The sequence below is a fragment of the Tinamus guttatus genome, unplaced genomic scaffold, assembly GCF_059628265.1.
Source record: "Tinamus guttatus ecotype Peru unplaced genomic scaffold, ASM5962826v1 Tinamus_guttatus_pri_ptg000399l, whole genome shotgun sequence".
Taxonomy (NCBI): Eukaryota; Metazoa; Chordata; class Aves; order Tinamiformes; family Tinamidae; genus Tinamus; species Tinamus guttatus.
In genome coordinates this window covers 1,215,387-1,232,386 of record NW_028288933.1, presented here as the reverse complement: position 1 = coordinate 1,232,386, position 17,000 = coordinate 1,215,387, and the positions used below count along the sequence as shown (strand labels likewise).

The 17,000-nt window shown below is 37.7% G+C and overlaps 1 protein-coding gene across 1 annotated transcript in view; it reads right to left on the bottom strand.

Moving 5' to 3' along the window:
• Positions 1–4,404: 4,404 nt before the first annotated feature.
• Positions 4,405–17,000, bottom strand: part of ACSS3 (acyl-CoA synthetase short chain family member 3) — a 72,627-nt gene continuing 60,031 nt past the window's right edge. Inside the window, exons 11-16 of the mRNA XM_088531197.1 lie at positions 15,199–15,262; positions 8,338–8,419; positions 7,239–7,361; positions 5,113–5,212; positions 4,855–5,030; positions 4,405–4,537 (exon numbers count right to left, since the gene is read on the bottom strand). Of these exons, the coding sequence (XP_088387323.1) occupies positions 4,466–4,537; positions 4,855–5,030; positions 5,113–5,212; positions 7,239–7,361; positions 8,338–8,419; positions 15,199–15,262 (617 nt within the window). The 3' untranslated portion in view covers positions 4,405–4,465. The remainder of the gene's footprint in view (positions 4,538–4,854; positions 5,031–5,112; positions 5,213–7,238; positions 7,362–8,337; positions 8,420–15,198; positions 15,263–17,000) is intronic.

Sequence of the window (17,000 nt, the reverse complement as noted above, 5' to 3'; positions counted from 1 at the left end):
GTTTATAAGTCTATTAAGCCTGGTACGTAGCAGCATTAGAATAGCCTGGGTGCCAGATACTTCTCAGAGCTGTGAGCACAGGCAGGTTTTGCCACTAACGGGTCTGAGTTCCGATGAGTTGACTGGTGGTAACGCGCCACGAGAGGGAGCGCGGGACTTGCTTTTGTGAGCGGCGCGCTGGTTTTCACGGAACACACTGTTCAGCTTGCGCACAGCTCCTCGGGCCGAACCCACCTTGTTGCTAAAGTTCGCTCTCCTCCTCCAACCAAACCCTTTTTGGATGACTTTAGTCCAGAATGTCACAAGGGAAGCCATGCAAACACCATTTCCAGCGGTTGTAGCATCATTTGAATACACTCCCTCCTCCTAAAGGCCGTTTCCTTTTTTTTTTTTCCCCTCCGGGATTTCTTTTTCAGCCCATATTAGCTCAGCCCACACTTGCATGCAGGGCACAAAGGGAAATGGGGTGTGTTGGGGAAAGGAATGAGCAAAACCTTGGGAATAAAGTGGTAGGTGTATTGCCCCTGGAGTACACAACCTCCAAATTATGTCCCCAGTGGAAGAAAACAGCTCAGAAGAATTAAAAAATATATTTTAAAGACAAAAATATCCTGTGACTAAGGCCAGCATCAAAATTACAGAATCTCCGTATACATCCCTATCTCCCTCCTATAAGATAAAGCTCTACTCTAAATATCTAGAAATTATGATTATGCTAAATCTTGGACAGTTCTGATTCTTTTGCACACAAGTAGTAATTATCACACCAACCTTTCTCAACCTAATCACATGCTTTTTCTGAAGAACAGAATTTAAAGAAGTGTTCTCCTATCACTTGTTATATAGGATTGCTCTCCTTGGACTGAATAACCAGGTTGCTGGGCAGCAAACAGAAATGTGCACAAGAATCACTACTCCTTTCCCCACTAGCTATGGCAGTAACTTCCCCCTCCTTTCTCCCAAACGGCACAAATATAAAGCTGCAAACGAACTATTCTGCAATAATGGAAAAAAGAATCATCATTCTGCAACCTCAGAAAAAGGCTCTTGGAAAAACGAAAACAGTGCCCATGAAACAACTCTATTTCTGTACTGCATTGTTGCTTTAAGATGGCTTTTTTGGTCTGCATTTCCTGAGTGGTGATCCATCCTGCACATTAGCTGAGCACATATGACCACTCTGCTTCTCTACCTCACTCCACTTTTGATCTTGAATGATCTCTACCTAAACAGAAAAAAAAAAAAAAATAAAGCCATCTAGCATGCTCTGGATTCCTCTGAAAGCCCAAGAGAAGTTAATAAAAATGCTTTTTTTTTTTTTTTTTGTCACAGAAACACTTTTAAATAAGACTGCTAGCTATGGAAGCTATTCAAAAAAAAAAAAAAAAAAAAAAAAAAAAAACAGATAGTTTCTTGTCAATATTAATATGAGCAATTAACCCCTCCAAAAGGCTAGTGCCCGTATTGCTACTGTTAGTATCTGGACACTTGGGGATTCTTTTGTTTGTTTTTAAGTCAGATACTAAGTTCTAAGTTCTAGTGTCCTTATGTTACATGTGAGGGAAACTGAGGAGAAACATGACATATCAGTGGGAAAACTATATAAGGTCCAGGAAACAAACTGACCTCTCCTCTATCCTATTCTATTATTTTCCTACAGGGTTTGTATTTGCACTAATTAATTTCCCTCCTGCCCCTTCTGCATGCATTTACAGTATTGTGGGGCCATCCGGATAACTGTACCAAAAACTAATGTCTGTGTTTTCATTGTACCTACGAGTAATGGACATCATACACCACGTGAATGTGCCACAACTTCTCTGTGGTTAAGACACTTGTATTTTCTCACGGAAAAAGAAAATCCTGAGTGAAGACCATCAGCTGTAATCAAAATACAAAATGCAAATAGTAATAAATTGTTACCTGTATTTTATTCACATCACATATATAGGGTAACATTGACTGAAGACAGGAAAGGAATTCAGTACAGAAATCCCCAAAGCCAAATTAAAAATAGCAAATAGTAACAAGAATTTTTACGGTATCACAATATTCCACAGGGCTTATTCTCAACTGGATTAAAAACATGAGTCATGCACTACCTGGTCAAGCCAGCATGTTAAAAGCATATGCCTATCTCTTTAATATCTGATTATGGACCTGTTGTCCCTATTTTGAACTTGTAAAACTATTTTGGTCCATAACCTCCTATAGTGACCAACTTGCTTTTAAGGTGCTCCCTTGTTAGCTTCACTGAGTGACTCCTACTTACCACTGCCTACAAGACTTTGTTAACTTTGAGTTTATTCTCCCCTCCAAACCCTGCTCACTTCCTCTCCTTAAAAGGGGTTCTAGCCCCTTTATTTTCTCCTTAAAAGGCAGCTACTCCGAAACACTTTAACTCCTCTTTTCTACTTCCCCTGTGTTGTCCTGGAGACTCAGTGACCAAACTGGCACACAAGACTCAAAATGTGGCAACAGCCAAGGTGATCACTTTTTGTGTTCTCAATACCCTTCCTGACGATGCCCAACGACACGCTGACTGTCTGGGGCTGTCACTGAACAGCTCATTTTAAAGAACTATCAGTGATGACACCAAGATGACTCTACTGACCTGTATCTGTCCAGCACAGTTTGCCAAGTTGCAGTGTTTTATAACTGAAAAACACTCCCCAGCTGCTGCAGGGCACTCCATTACATGTCACAGGCCTCCTGTTAAAGCCTTAGCATGTCAATCATCCATCCAGAAGAAAATAATAACCTGATCAACCTGCTGTAACTTACCGGTTTCACAGCCATTACTAGGACATTGCTGAGAAGCAAAATTACTCCAACATATAAATCACTGAAGAGTTAGCCTACCTACCGTAAAGCAGCATTAGTCTTCATTCAGTCTTTAAATATTTTTGCTCCTTGTCCAGATTGTGATTTTCAGCCACATTAAATAGCTGAGCAGGATGGGTACCTCATTGTGCAATTATCTGCCAGTGACCAAAGTAAAAGCGAGTCAAACCACACTGTTTTGTTATATGACTGTATGACTTGATTCAACGGTTGGCTCAGCTGCACATGGTCCCAAGTAAAAACCATAGGGACTGCTTTGTTCTTTTTTTATTATTATTTTCTATGGCACTGGTAGAACTTACAAGCTGTATAGAAAACGTCACAGGCTCCAGGCAGAGTGTGAACCAGGGTATTTTAAATAGCTAGCTATCTTTGCCATTTGGCTGTGATATCAATATGCTGTTTTATCACAATATTACTGTGTCACTTAACAGTGCTACAGCCCTTCACTCAGCCCAAAAGGTAACAGTATTTCTAGACATCTTCTTTTGAGGATATACTGAAACAACAAAATATGTCTTGACTTAATTTCTACCTTGCTTAGCCTATGTAGGGAACCTCTCCTTTATCACAACATTTGAATTCATCTGTTGCTTATCGCTACTTCTCATAGAAAGCAATGCTGAGTTTGGATAACTTTTTTGTTGTTGTTTTAAAAACATTTCTATAAACATATATTTTGAAAAGGTTCCTTACATTGTTTAGTTAAAAATGCAGCTTGAGAAGTAATGTATTTAGAGTGCGTATCCTCCATCTGCTACTATTCTGAGAACCTGGAAACTATTTTGGAAAGGCATATGAATTCAAGAATCATCTACTTAGTATCTGCATTTGCTAAATTTCTTGGCTACATATACTTATCTGAGCAAACCTAAAGCATTTGCTTATGTCAACCTACCCAAAAATCCTGGTTATTCTTTTGTAAGAGTGATATGCACAACAACAAAATTAGCAAAAGTGCAAAGAGCAAACGTATTTTTATTTCAAATTTATAATGATTTTTATTCACTGTTACTGTGTATAAAACAAAGTATTCACAGATTTTTAAAGCTATAAGACTTCATTAGCATACTACAAAAAGGCACTCAGAAAATCATTGAAAAAAGTTCATTTATAACTGACAGACTTGGCAGAAATCAGCAGAAACCAAAAAATAACTGTACTCTTTTTTAAAAAGATAAAGCTTATATTTTACAAGTGGAAACAATTTATATCTGCAACAACATTCACGTTAGAATTTCTACTTACTGCCGTCCTCAGACCATGATTTACCTTTTGTAAGCTGTTTTAGCCAAATTCATGTTATTGTTCTCATTATATAATAATGGATTAAAATGTAAGGTCATAAGAGATCGTATCATATCATCTAATGATTCCTTCTAATTTAAGGCTATAAAAATGCACGAATTCTATTGGCAATTCCTGGTAATCTTAATATTCAGCATAAAATGGTAATATGCTTCAGTACGTTTCATTGGCTATGACAATGTTATACACAATACCTTTACTTTAGTAAAAAAGTTAGTTCAAAATCATTATTAATTTTCAAAATATGTGGTGTTTCTTAACAGAAAGTCCCTTGGCATATTCCAGTACCAGCAAGCTTGTTATTAACCTGTTATCACATTTGATTTGTCTTCAGCACTTCTTCAATGTGTTTAAACACACTATCATCTTCAATGGTTGGTGTTATCTGAAAAGAAATACACAGAAGCATGTGACAGTAGTTTGTTACCCCTCAAACAGTAATGAAACAGAATGTAATTCAGTGCATCTTCTAATTCTAGCTTTCAAAAGCTCAGCTGAGAATGGGGTATTTGGAAACCTCCTGTGCATTAAGATCTTTTAGGGGAGATACAGTATAGGCAACACACTACCTATCATCATAGAGCAATTTAAGAATGGCCTAGAGTATCACCAAGATGATGTTGAGTCTTTGCACGTGCACCTAATTCAGAAAGACACACATCTACAGCCTACGTTGTACAGCTTTACACACCCACAACTTACGCTGTACGGCTTCCCACTGACAAGGGCCGAAAGGGCGGAACGCGGTATCTTGCCAGAACGTGTCTTTGGTAAGTGCTTCACAAACACTCCCTTCTGGAAAGCTGCCACTGGACCAATGTTTTTTCGAACCTGCTCAACAATCTCTTCCAAAATCTTCTTCTCTTCTGTCTGTACACCTAGTGAAGAATTTCAAACGCTTTAACCTTTCCCTGATCTTATAGAAGTTTTAGTAACACACGAGCAGTAACGAGCTCTCACCTTCCCTCAGCACACACAGTGCAAACGGGACATGTCCTTTCAAGGCATCCTCCTTGCCTACGACAGCACAGTCAGCCACAGCATGATGGAAGAGAACACACTGAGGGAGAGAATTAAAAAAAAGGCAATTCAATGCAACCAATAATAATCTACCCATTTCAGTGAAAAGCTTTGACAGATACGCACATTAAAAAGATCTTCCGTTTTAAGAACAAAAATTGCTTAATTAGTAAAGCTTAGGATTCTAGTTACTTTACATCTTTTGCTTTCCATCCATAATGGTAATATCATATTATGGTAATACCACATCCATACTTTCATCAATATTTGCAGACCAAACTGTACCCAACATAAACTTCGCTGTGAATGAACTCTGTCATATTACAATATTTACAATGACTTAAATGACTTAAAATTATCATATTTTATAAGAAAAGGCTAAAAAAAACCAGTGCTGAATCAGCAGTAGACATTTGAAAGTGGCTTAAAAATAAGAAGAGAAAGAAATGACATTTACAGAATTTGTGCTGTGCACTTAAAACCTTCTATTGCAGCAGCAGATGGAAACCTCAGTACCTAGAAGTGCTAAACCCATCAATTTCTAATCTTTGATTTCAGACAGACAAGAACTAATCCGTTGTCCTCTTTTTTTTTCAGCAAGATTTGAGACAAACATGGTCACCGTATATATACGGACCAGAGATGAACAGATCAGCACCGCCTGAAGTTAACATCACGGCCAACATTCATGGACTGGAAAAGTAAACAGTTACTCCTCCTGCACCACTGTAAGATGGAGCCCCAGTGATACTAATGGTACCTTAGTCAAAGAAACTAACAGAAACATAATGAAATGTGTATTTTTTAGTGAATTTTTTAGTCAAAACGTTAAGGAAAACTTATTAAGTTTGTAGCTATAATGCAAATGCAGATACTGTACTGCCTCAGCACGGTGACTGCCACTTTGTTAAAGGCAATTCAATAAGCCTCTAATTCTGTATTTACTGATCATCCTGAAGAGCTATTTGTGTTCTTGTTAATGCTTTCTCACTCAACTAGCAATTTGCTGTGTACATTTTACCAACACTCTAGTTTGTTTAGCTTTCTTTCAAAAGGAGAACAGAAAAAGCTTCTGGAATATTTAGTTCTTTCCTGGGGACAGCTCTATCTGTTACTGTGTAAGCAGAATTTTTTATATTCTTTATTTTTAACTTTTCAGTTTTTAAAAAAATCCAGTGTCACTAAAACATACTAATTATCATAAATATTATAAAGTAAAAATGACCAGCAAATTAGCTTGTGATTTAGGTTAAATGACACACAGGTTAAATTCAGAGTTTTAAAAAGTGCATTCTTCCCTTGTTACTTGCTCACCACATACTCTCCTAAATTCACTGAATAAGCAATTGATCTCTCACCAGGGAAATCCAAAAGTGGCAATCCCAGCAGTTCTGGTGAGCCAAGCAAACAAGGATATGGAATTCAGACACGATTAAGAACTTCACTACTTTCAACTTACCAGTTGCATGGGGATTACATTAATGATTTTCAATTTAACAGCCAGATTTTTTTTTCAAACTTTTTTGTTGCTCAGTTAGCACTACCTGTGCAATAAGAATTAGACAAAATAGCTCTTCAGAAGCTGACAAAGAAGTCTTCAAATCACAAAAAGCAATGAACGTGTGTCTATATGGAAATTATTAATCCAAAACCAAACACTTGCAAAAATACACCGTAAAACTATGCTTTAGAAATCAAAGTTCCTCCTCTTAAGCCATTACTGGTGCAACTTACTAACACAGTGAGCCTCAGTAGACTGCCTATCTTATCAGAATGTATTCCCAAGTACATAAGACACGACAGCAATGGAAATATTCCCGGAAACCTACCATTCTGCCTTTAGCTCTACCTTCCTCTGTCAAATCATGCCTGCTTGATCAAGCTTCTGGTATGAATGTCACTGTTAATTACGTTCAAGCCCTCAAGGACCTTGGCAGAAGGAGTAACAGTACAAATGCAATCAAGAAAAGCAGAAAGAAGCTTTTTGTGAGATTTTTTGATCTTTGTGAAATCAGTTTTCTTTATTCATTTTTCACTTTTCTGCTTTACTGTCAGGCAATGCTCACCTCTTCAATTGCACCTGCCGAAATTCTGTGTCCTGCAACATTGATCACATCATCAGCTCGAGACAGGACATACAAATAGCCATCTTCATCCATATAACCTGCATCCATAGTATCATAGTATCCCTAAAAATAATGTAACCAAAAAAAATAAGTTCAGAACTACTACTAGGATCACCAGTCACTGTGGTAAACCAACCGATGGTCTCAAATGAAGTTTGTTGGTCCCTGTAAAACAGACTTCTTAATATTTCTCACCATTCTTATGTCATAAGTTATCCTGGTGTTCCCTTTGCAGAGGGTTTTATAGTCTTTGTGAAAATAAAACAGAACACAACATACGAAGCTAGATTTCTTCCACTCTATTTTTTTTGATCCCTGACACTTTTGAGAAATACGTTGCCTGGATCTACACAAGAAGAGTGGAAAAGTTACAATGCAAAGACCGTTATTGAGTAAATATATTTTCATTTGTTGCAGATGGACATACACCAACATCATCACACAAAAATAATAAAAATTTGCCTTATCAATTTATACATGCGCTTGTATTCCTGGACAAAAGCTTCCATTTCAGATATTCAAACAATACAAGTGCACCTATTCTGCATAAAGAGGTGCAAGTTAGTCCCTGAATAGTTTATCTGAAAAGGAAGCATACTTAATTCAGTAGGGGTCCTCCTATGTATTTACACACACCAGAGAAAAGTATTTATTTTGGTCTGACATTGAGTTAGGATAACTGCATGTCAGCAGAAGTAGTGTATTTGAAGCTATCTTAGTCTAAGGTTGTGTCAAGACATATATGTTTTATTAAAGCAAGTGACATAGCTATAGAAAACAAATTTATGTTTAAAAACTTCAAGTTTACTTCCGTTTCATATCTGAAAAAAGCCTAATTATCTAAAAGCTGAAAGTGTGCATGAGGAAAGGATTGAAAAGTTTTTACATCTCTAATAAATCATATATCAAAGAACTCATATTAAAATATCTCCCATTTAAATAAGATATGCTAATATTTTATGTTAATCAATTGAAATCTAGTATCATTCAGGGTCACAGAATTACTGTAAGTTTATATAATTCATTCTGTAATTCTTACTGGAAATTTTTGGAAATATAACTTCTGGAATGTTTCTGGATTTTCCCAAAGACCTGAAAATGCTCCAGGAGGCAGAGGCAACCTTCAAATAAAAAGAATACAGTGACATTAGAAACACATTAGAAACAGATATAACAATGCAGTTGGCTGTCTACATCCATACTTTATATTCAGATAAATAATTACTGACTATGCAACCAGAAAACAGTTTGGTTCAATAATGTGATCTCGTATATCTCTGAATTGCATTCAGTCGATAACTTTAACGTAACATAGGTTCTCCTACCTTTAACAATAGGGTTTGATCTTATAAATAGAGAAGAGATGCCACAAATATCTTTACCATCACTCAGCTTTCAACATTTCTAAGAACAGAGCATCTGTCAGAAATGTGTACACATGTGCTATGATACAGATATTTTCATGATTAGATAGCTCCTTCTCTAACAGACCTCTATATGCGTGTGTATATACACACATCTATACATGTACCTACTGATTCACCCAGGCATACAGATATTCAGTTTCTGTAAACAGACACAACTCAAATGCCTTCAGTCACAAGGATCTGCATAGAAAAGCAAATCTTTAGCTGATGTGTGTTATTTTTTACTCTGACAACATCCCTATATTGACTGGATACCTATTACTATATCCAAAGGGCAGTATTGCCAGCAGGGAAAACCCCCTGTGCAGTGCAGTAACCCTGATACTCCTTACAAGGCTCCTGTGATGTTCAAGTCACAGGAACCATTGTTACCAATGCAGCGATACATACTTACTAATACTGCAATCATAAAAAGAGGTGGGGGGGAAAAATCAAGTTTTTACCCAAATACAGTATCAGTAGTACAAGCTACGCTGAAAAGCCCATGTCATTCGGTAAGGATTCAAATCCATGACCGCTCCATGCTTAATCCAGCTGTGAGGGAGTACACAGCTACAAAGAGGGCTGCTTCTCCTCAGGGTTTCAGCTCAGCGCACACTACAGACCACATCCCCTCCCTGCAGAGCCAGGCCCAGCACTGGCCCCAGCTCGGCAGGCTGCAGGGAGCCACCCCGAGGGACCCCACTGGTCCAGCCCAACACTTCCAAGCTCAGCAAGCACCAGGTGACACACAAATGTGGAAGAATACATGGATACCTGTTTTTTGGATGTGTAGGGCATTAAACAAACAACCCTCTCTTGTTCCGATTCAAGAGAAAATACCAGAAGGAGGTAGCTAACTACGGTGTTGCCTGGTTGCTAATTGCACAGCAATTCGTAAGTTATAGGCATTGCAGATTCTGTACTTGCAACATCTAGCAGTCTAAAACCACCTTATGATGAGAGTGACAGCACAATTCATACGGACAAAGTCCTTAATCCTTAAACCTCTGCAATGGTCTGCAGTGTTTCTGGGTGTTGTGCTAATAACCAGCGCAACCAATACAATTAATAAAGCTGGAATTCAGCTTGCCGTAATATTGTTATGTAGTTATTGTTAAACATAGTGGAATTTTGCCAAAATATCAGAATTACAATGTCTAGAGCCAAAAAAAAAAAAAAAAAAAAAAAAAAAAGAACAGCTCTAGTGCTCTTCCCTGTTGCCTTTCAAGGTTGAAAACATTTAGGAAAACAAAAAGGAGAAAAAAAAAAAGCTAGCTAAACTCTGTAAATATTGATATAGCTTATATGGGTTCATCTAACAATAACAGGTATTTTAGCCTCTGAACTAACTTCAATTTGTCAGCCTTTCTAGGTTAGCTAGCCCTCTCTGGAGCTGAGACGGAGCTTCCCTTGCTTTTACCATCCAGAAGCACTGCCCTTGCCTCCCCTCCTCCTTCTCTTCCAGTGAAGGGAACAAGCACAAACAAAAGCTTTGCTCTCTCTGGTGTGTTTATCCCCGAATAAAATATCCAAATATTGCTTCATCAAATCCTGTAACACCTATTTCCTTCAATGGGATGCTAAGGTATTATGGTCTAATGAGAAAGAGTGCATCTTTTTCTTTCCATTTTCCTCTCTCTAAGCTATTTTGATCAGCATTTATTTGTACTGAGCATCTTAATGAGTACATATTCCTGGCTTCAAGCCACTATTCTCTGTAACAATCTCTGTAACAAACAAAATACAAACCAATTATTTTTATACATATAAGCAATATTAAATGTCTTTTTACTGAATATCTAGCTACTGAACATCTGTAAATACTATGTAAAGATTTCAACACAATATTACAAGCAGTAAAACTGGGAATGGGCTGCTTACTTCTGAGCATCATCTTCACCACTAAAGAATATCAGCTTTATGATATATGTCCTTAAAGGCCCTCACAAAATCTAAAGATCTAAAAATCTAAAAAGTTAAGATCTAAAAATAGATCTAAAAAGGCTATGAATTTATAATGATCAATTTCTTATAAAACCACATCAAAAATATTTTTAAAGTATTTTACACTCTTAGAGTATTCTGTATCAACCATTGCATGATTCTGCTCTGTAGAGCCATTCATGCAGTCAATATTCTTAAAATCGATTTAAGCAACATAACAGTTTCCCCCTCCAACTTACAAAGGCATTTCAGAATCACAGTAGGATATAACCACAGTGTCTCATTTCCTTCTGAATATGCAACTGAAGTACTTATGTGATTCTGTACAATTGAGATTGGAACTCATTTGTCAATCCTTATCCCAAAATACTCCATTATTAGGGCACAAAATTAACCACACAGACACTAGAGAAACTGTAATATGGAGTTAAAAACAGTCTGGAGAGACTCTAGAGAGGAATTTACTGGTAGATACTGCCCTGTGGTTAGAATTAATATATGTCAAATGTAGTCCCCTTGCTGTTGTGGATGTATATACAGAACAGGGTCAGCTAACCAGGTAGTGCTTGCAACAGTTTCATAAAATAAACGTAATAGGTTGCAACCTCTATAACGTGCATGAGCAAAACTGAGTTTCCCGCTGCACTGGAATTTAAATAGGATTTAATCTTTGCTGATATTCCTTAGGAGAATGGATGATTTTGAATATTCTCCTCACTAACCACGATTACACACACAAACACATTTACATGTGTGTTTCAATTAGGGGCAGATGAGTGCAAGCAAAAGTGCGTCACTAAATCACACTGCTCTTCTAAATGGAAAATGGAGGTCATTGCTGCTATCATTTTCCCTTCAGAATAAATTTGCTGTTAATTATCCTTCATGTCAAAGATTGTAGCTCAAAAGAAGAGGAAATTTAGAAATAAGCAGATTAATTTTAGGCCACCCTCATGAACTCTAGCAGCCTTCATTTTCCTTGAACCATAACCATACGTTTTGACAATGTACTTTTTTCTTTATCATGTGACACTTGTGAAGTCAAACACACTATGGGACTGTCCAGGTAAATTAGATTGTGCAAGAGTTTTTCTCAGTGTGAACTCATTCCAGAGGGCAGTGATGAGGGATACATGAGAAAAGTAGGGATCGGGGGTGGGTGAATACAGAAAAGACTATACTGGGGGCAAGGAGCTGGAATAGGTAGGTGTAAAAACTGCCTCTTTAAATGCTTTGGCTCCTGCAGGATAAAAATGAAAGTTTAAAACTGCATTGCCAGTAGAGATATTTCAAATTCTACACTTGCAAGCACCACAGGCCTCAAACAGCCCCAACTGTCTTTATCAGGAGTTAGACTGGGCTAAAAATAACCAAGAGCAACGTCATACCACTTCGGCACAGCTTGTATCACAGGCAGCCTGCGGCCACTCTCCTTTCAAGGAAATGCTGCAGAATATTTCCAGCCTGCTCTAGCAAACTGCAGATAAAGCAAACACCTGTGTGGGTTTTGTTGTTTTTTCTTTTTTTTTTTTTTTCCTAAAGAGATGCATCACATTCTGCTGCTAAGTGCATAGTGAAACCTATTCTGACAACCCATTTCCTTCACGATGCCTGAGGAGGACCTTGGGGGCAAGAAATAAACACTGCTAGTAACAAAGATCATCCCAACTATTTTTAAGGGATCTGTACATGTACAAGAAGGATAAAGTATCTGCTGAAGAAACGAAGAGAGCAAAGCTTTCTTTGCTCGAGGGTGTTATGAAAACTAGGCCCCATCAACAAACAAAAAAAGTTTCACAGTTAAAGAGTGCCTGAGCTGAGTACTGTGCAAGATAAAAACGTGATGGCTTAATCTAACAGCAACAGACTTTTATGACCAAAAAACAGCTAAAAAGTGTCACAAAATTGCCCCTTACCAGAATTAAACTCGAAACAAAATGAACTATGGACTATAATAGTCTAAATAAACTTCTGTTCAGCAAGCCACAGATTCAAATGTTGGTAGTGTTAAAGAGTTCACAATTAGTTTCCTGAAGCTCACTGGATTCTTCGCTTTTTTGACAGTGAAGCTGTAGAATAAATTTTAGGAGGCCTCTTGTCTCAAAAATTTAAGCTAAAAAAATACCAGAAGGGGAAAAAAAAAAAAAAGGCGGGAGGAGGGGAACAGTTAATCTACCTCAAAATTAATTCCATGTTGACTACTATAAAGACAGTTTAATTTCTTTTTCTCCCCCCACTATTTCAGAACCTATGTTACAATAAACATTGAAACAATAACAGTGTGCTTGAGCTATTACTCTTCCTAAATTATCTAATGTGAAAAACTGGAAAATTCCCCCACTTTTCCCCTTCATACTTCTTTGGCTGCAGCAAAAAGATCAAACAGAAATTAATACATAAACATATTTGGAATCCCTTAAGACAAAGAAATGCTTAAAAAAGTATTTGCTTTATTAGCAAAGATAAATTCTGGCTTTGAGCTTGATGACAACCACTACATGGATCTCCTGATATGACAGTATCTCCTACTTACAGACACTTAAATATACAAGCAGTAAGGTACAGAAATGTAAGCACATGCCTATCAGCATTACTTGCTAGATATAATTCAGCTCATCTGGCAGAGATCTACTAAGGATGGCATCAATCTCACTGAACTTTCAGGCAGCTAATGTTAAGCATCTTGTTTTAGATACCTAACCCCCTGCAGACATGGAGAGATATAAACATCTCTGGAAGCTGGTTTATCCCAGCCCAGTTGCATCACTAAGACAGTTTGGATCGATTTTCTTTCAAAACGCCTTTCTCTCCCCACTGATTACAATCCCAAGTTTCATTAGAGCAACAGTTAAGCAGCCAAGAGGCAAGCGCTTCAAAGGACACCCCTCCATTCAATTACAGTTACTGCAAACAACAGTCTCTTAATGACTACAGCAATTTGAATTATTCACACCCCGCAGCAGAATTAGAGCATGATCTTAGAGGTGCCACAGGAAAGCTAAGCCTACAGAGGGGTGTGTTTGCTCAGGGAAGAGCAGGTTACACGTGTGCACTCGCACACATGCCTGGGCATGCTGGTGGCTCAGCTCCAGATGCTCAGGATCAGGCAGAGCAGAGGCTTTATCCTCCATGGACAGGCACACATCTGTGTCACACAGTGCAGTAACTCACTGTGACACTGCCTTAATCTCCACAGTAGTCCCATTACATTAGACCAGTAATGCAGGTGAGCAAATAACCTTCAGCTCTCAGCAGCTCAGAGCCCCAGGCAAGCACCATGCAGCTGGACAGCCCCTATCTTGTAACTGCATTTCTCCAGTGCCTGGATGTCACGGGCTCCTCATCTCCTACCTCCCATGGCTCTGTCCTAGCTAAGCTGACTTTGAACAACCGATCAAAATCAGTACATCTATGCCAATGGTTTGGCTTTTAACAAAATTTAATTTCACTAAAGGTTAATGCTCATCTTTCAGTACATTACCTTTCACTTTCCCTCATCTACACTAGGAATGATTTATCTGAGCTACATCTAGTCTCTCAAATTTTACCAAAACAAGTTGATTAATGCAATTCTTTGGGGACCTCTATTTGCTGGCAGTCAGCATGTGTTCACAGCTTAAGCATTTCCTAAGATTGAAAACACAGGAGATTGCAGCTAATGTGTAACTCTCAATGTAGGGATCTGGTTGAAAAAAAAAAATCACCTAATATCCAGTGAAACATCTGGAATACACAAGCACATACTGGCAGGAATACACTGGCATATGCTATGGGTAACAGCTGTCCATCAGCTTTAATAGAAGGAAGGAAGGCTCTAGAAAAATAAAGTGGAAAGCAAGATAAGAAGAGATGCAATTAATGTTCAGATTACAGAGGCTCCTTTATCTAAGAAAAGGTGTTAAGAAGTGCACACTTTCAAGAAGAATACTAAAGCTTGCGTACCTCATGTGGCAAGAGTTCAGTAAATTCCCTTAAAGATCAGTTACAGGATTTACAGCAGAGCATTTTTTTCTTTTCTTGGAGGCGGGGGGATGTTTTCTTCAATGTATTTTGCCCAAGTATTGCTACACTTGAACAGTGACACGCAGAGACATCTTACTGTTTTTGCATGCGTTCTCCCTGCATCACTTGGGATTAGGAGCCAAAGAAAGAGCAGACAGTATCAAGCCCCCAAGCTAAAGCATGTGAATCTTCACTGCTATACCATTTCTCTCCACCAAAAGATAGAATGGTGAAGAAAATGATCTAATAATGTGCTCGTGAATCAAAATTCGGCTTTTTTTTTTTTTGCCGACAGTTGGCCATTAAGAAAATGGTAAATTATGCTGTAGTTTGGGGGGGGAACTATCACTCCACAGCCATTTACCTACAAAATGTTATTTGGATTTTTCTAACATTAATGAAGGTAAGTTCTGATCATTTGACACTAGTAAGAGACAGCTATGTTAGCTCTCATTCCTTCCATTACTCTTATATAGACAAATTTTGGTCAAAAGATAGTCAACCCATCTATAAAGCTTTTATTAACCACAAGATAGTTTGCTTACTTTACCACAATATTTCCTAAAGTTTTCGCCTTCACTGGTTCCTTCTTTTCATTCAGAACCATCACTGCAAAAAAAGCAATAAAGGATGAGAACATCTGTAAGTAGCATATTTTCAGATGGAGGACTGTGTTTTATCCAACGGATACACACTTATACCATCTTTAAGAACTGTAATACACCAAGCAACAAAATGAATTAAAAATTTTTGGGACACCCAGCTGGATAGACTCATGACCCTATTAATATTCAGACGTAAGTACAACAAGCCTTAAATTTATAATACTTATGCTTTGGAAGCAGAAATAGCACAAAAACATACTGGGAAATAAAGAACTAAAATAAAAAAAAAAAATCTCCACATGCAAAATCTAATCTTCCAAATAACAAAGGCCTTTCAGATACACGACAAATATGACAAAAAGTAACACAAATATGAACTTAAAGCTAAGATCCCTGGGAGCTGACCTAATTCATGTGAGAAATATTATTAGCAGTAAATAAATGTGCCTGTTCATCAAAAGCCCTCACTAGACCAAGGAAGGATGTTCCCTATCTGAGCCCAGTTATTCTAGTCTAGCACAAAGAGGTAAAGTAACTTGGGAATTACCCAAAGCCACAGAGAAGGGTAAAGTTAGAGCAGAGTGTGGAATCCAGACCTGACCATCACCTTCAGTGAAATGATCATATCTTGATACAGAATATGCAGATTTTTGAGGAAAAAACACCTGAAATAGCCTCTTCAATGAAGTCATCTAGGGCATAGGGAAGGAATCATAGAACAGTTACGCTATTCTTAAATATAGTATCACTACACAGACTTAGACTATGATAAATGGACTTAAGCAAGAGCGAAATGACTACACCATGGAAAAACAGGGAGGGAACAAACCAGGCTGATGTGGATTTAACAACATGAACTTATGAGCAGAATCATGTCCTGTTCAGCCCAAGAAATGGGCAATTTCTCCTTTGGGCTGAGGCCACTCCTGACAGCATGGCAATTTCTAAGTAACGGAGGAACTTGCTGAAGTCAATGGCTCAGCACACAGACACAGCTGAGTCCACAGAGCCATTATTGGAATTCAGCCACTTGGACGGAGTAAACGGGATGGGAAATGTAAGTCAAAAGGAGAAATGGGAGCTTAGAAAACAATTTTGTGAAAAAGAGTAAGTATGGTAAGAATGAACCCAATTACAGTCTGTGAACACCTTTTTTTTCTTACATGTCTATAGATAACATAAGAATATGACATCAAGTTACATAAGGAGAATTTAGATAGTGAACACAGACTGAAACAGACCCACTCACATTTAGCTTTTCAACAGCTTTCCTATTTTTGTCATAATGCTGAACAGATTATTGGAACTATTTTTGAAAGGTAGTGACTCTAGCATTTGTTCTTGTGAGTGCTGTATTTCAATGAACAAAAATTGAGGGAAGGTGGGTATTACTGCTATTCTGAATAAAATCTGACTTAAATCCCCAATACACAGGACTTGCTACATTTTGTGAATGACATATTGCAATTACCTGGAAAAGGTATAAGTAGCTCAAAGGGAAAGTACAATATATGTCTCACTTTAGGCAACAGACCTAGAAATTAACATGGTATCTTGATTCACGCTTAAACACAATTTACATCATTGCTAAATACTGCTTTTATAATATGCATTAAAAAATCATTAAAGAAATCCATTTACTTCAGCAATATTATGACAGCAAATAATCTGGCTATGTTATATATGATTTTGTTTTAAATATTTTTCATACTCACATATACATTTCTAATCCTATCTGCAAT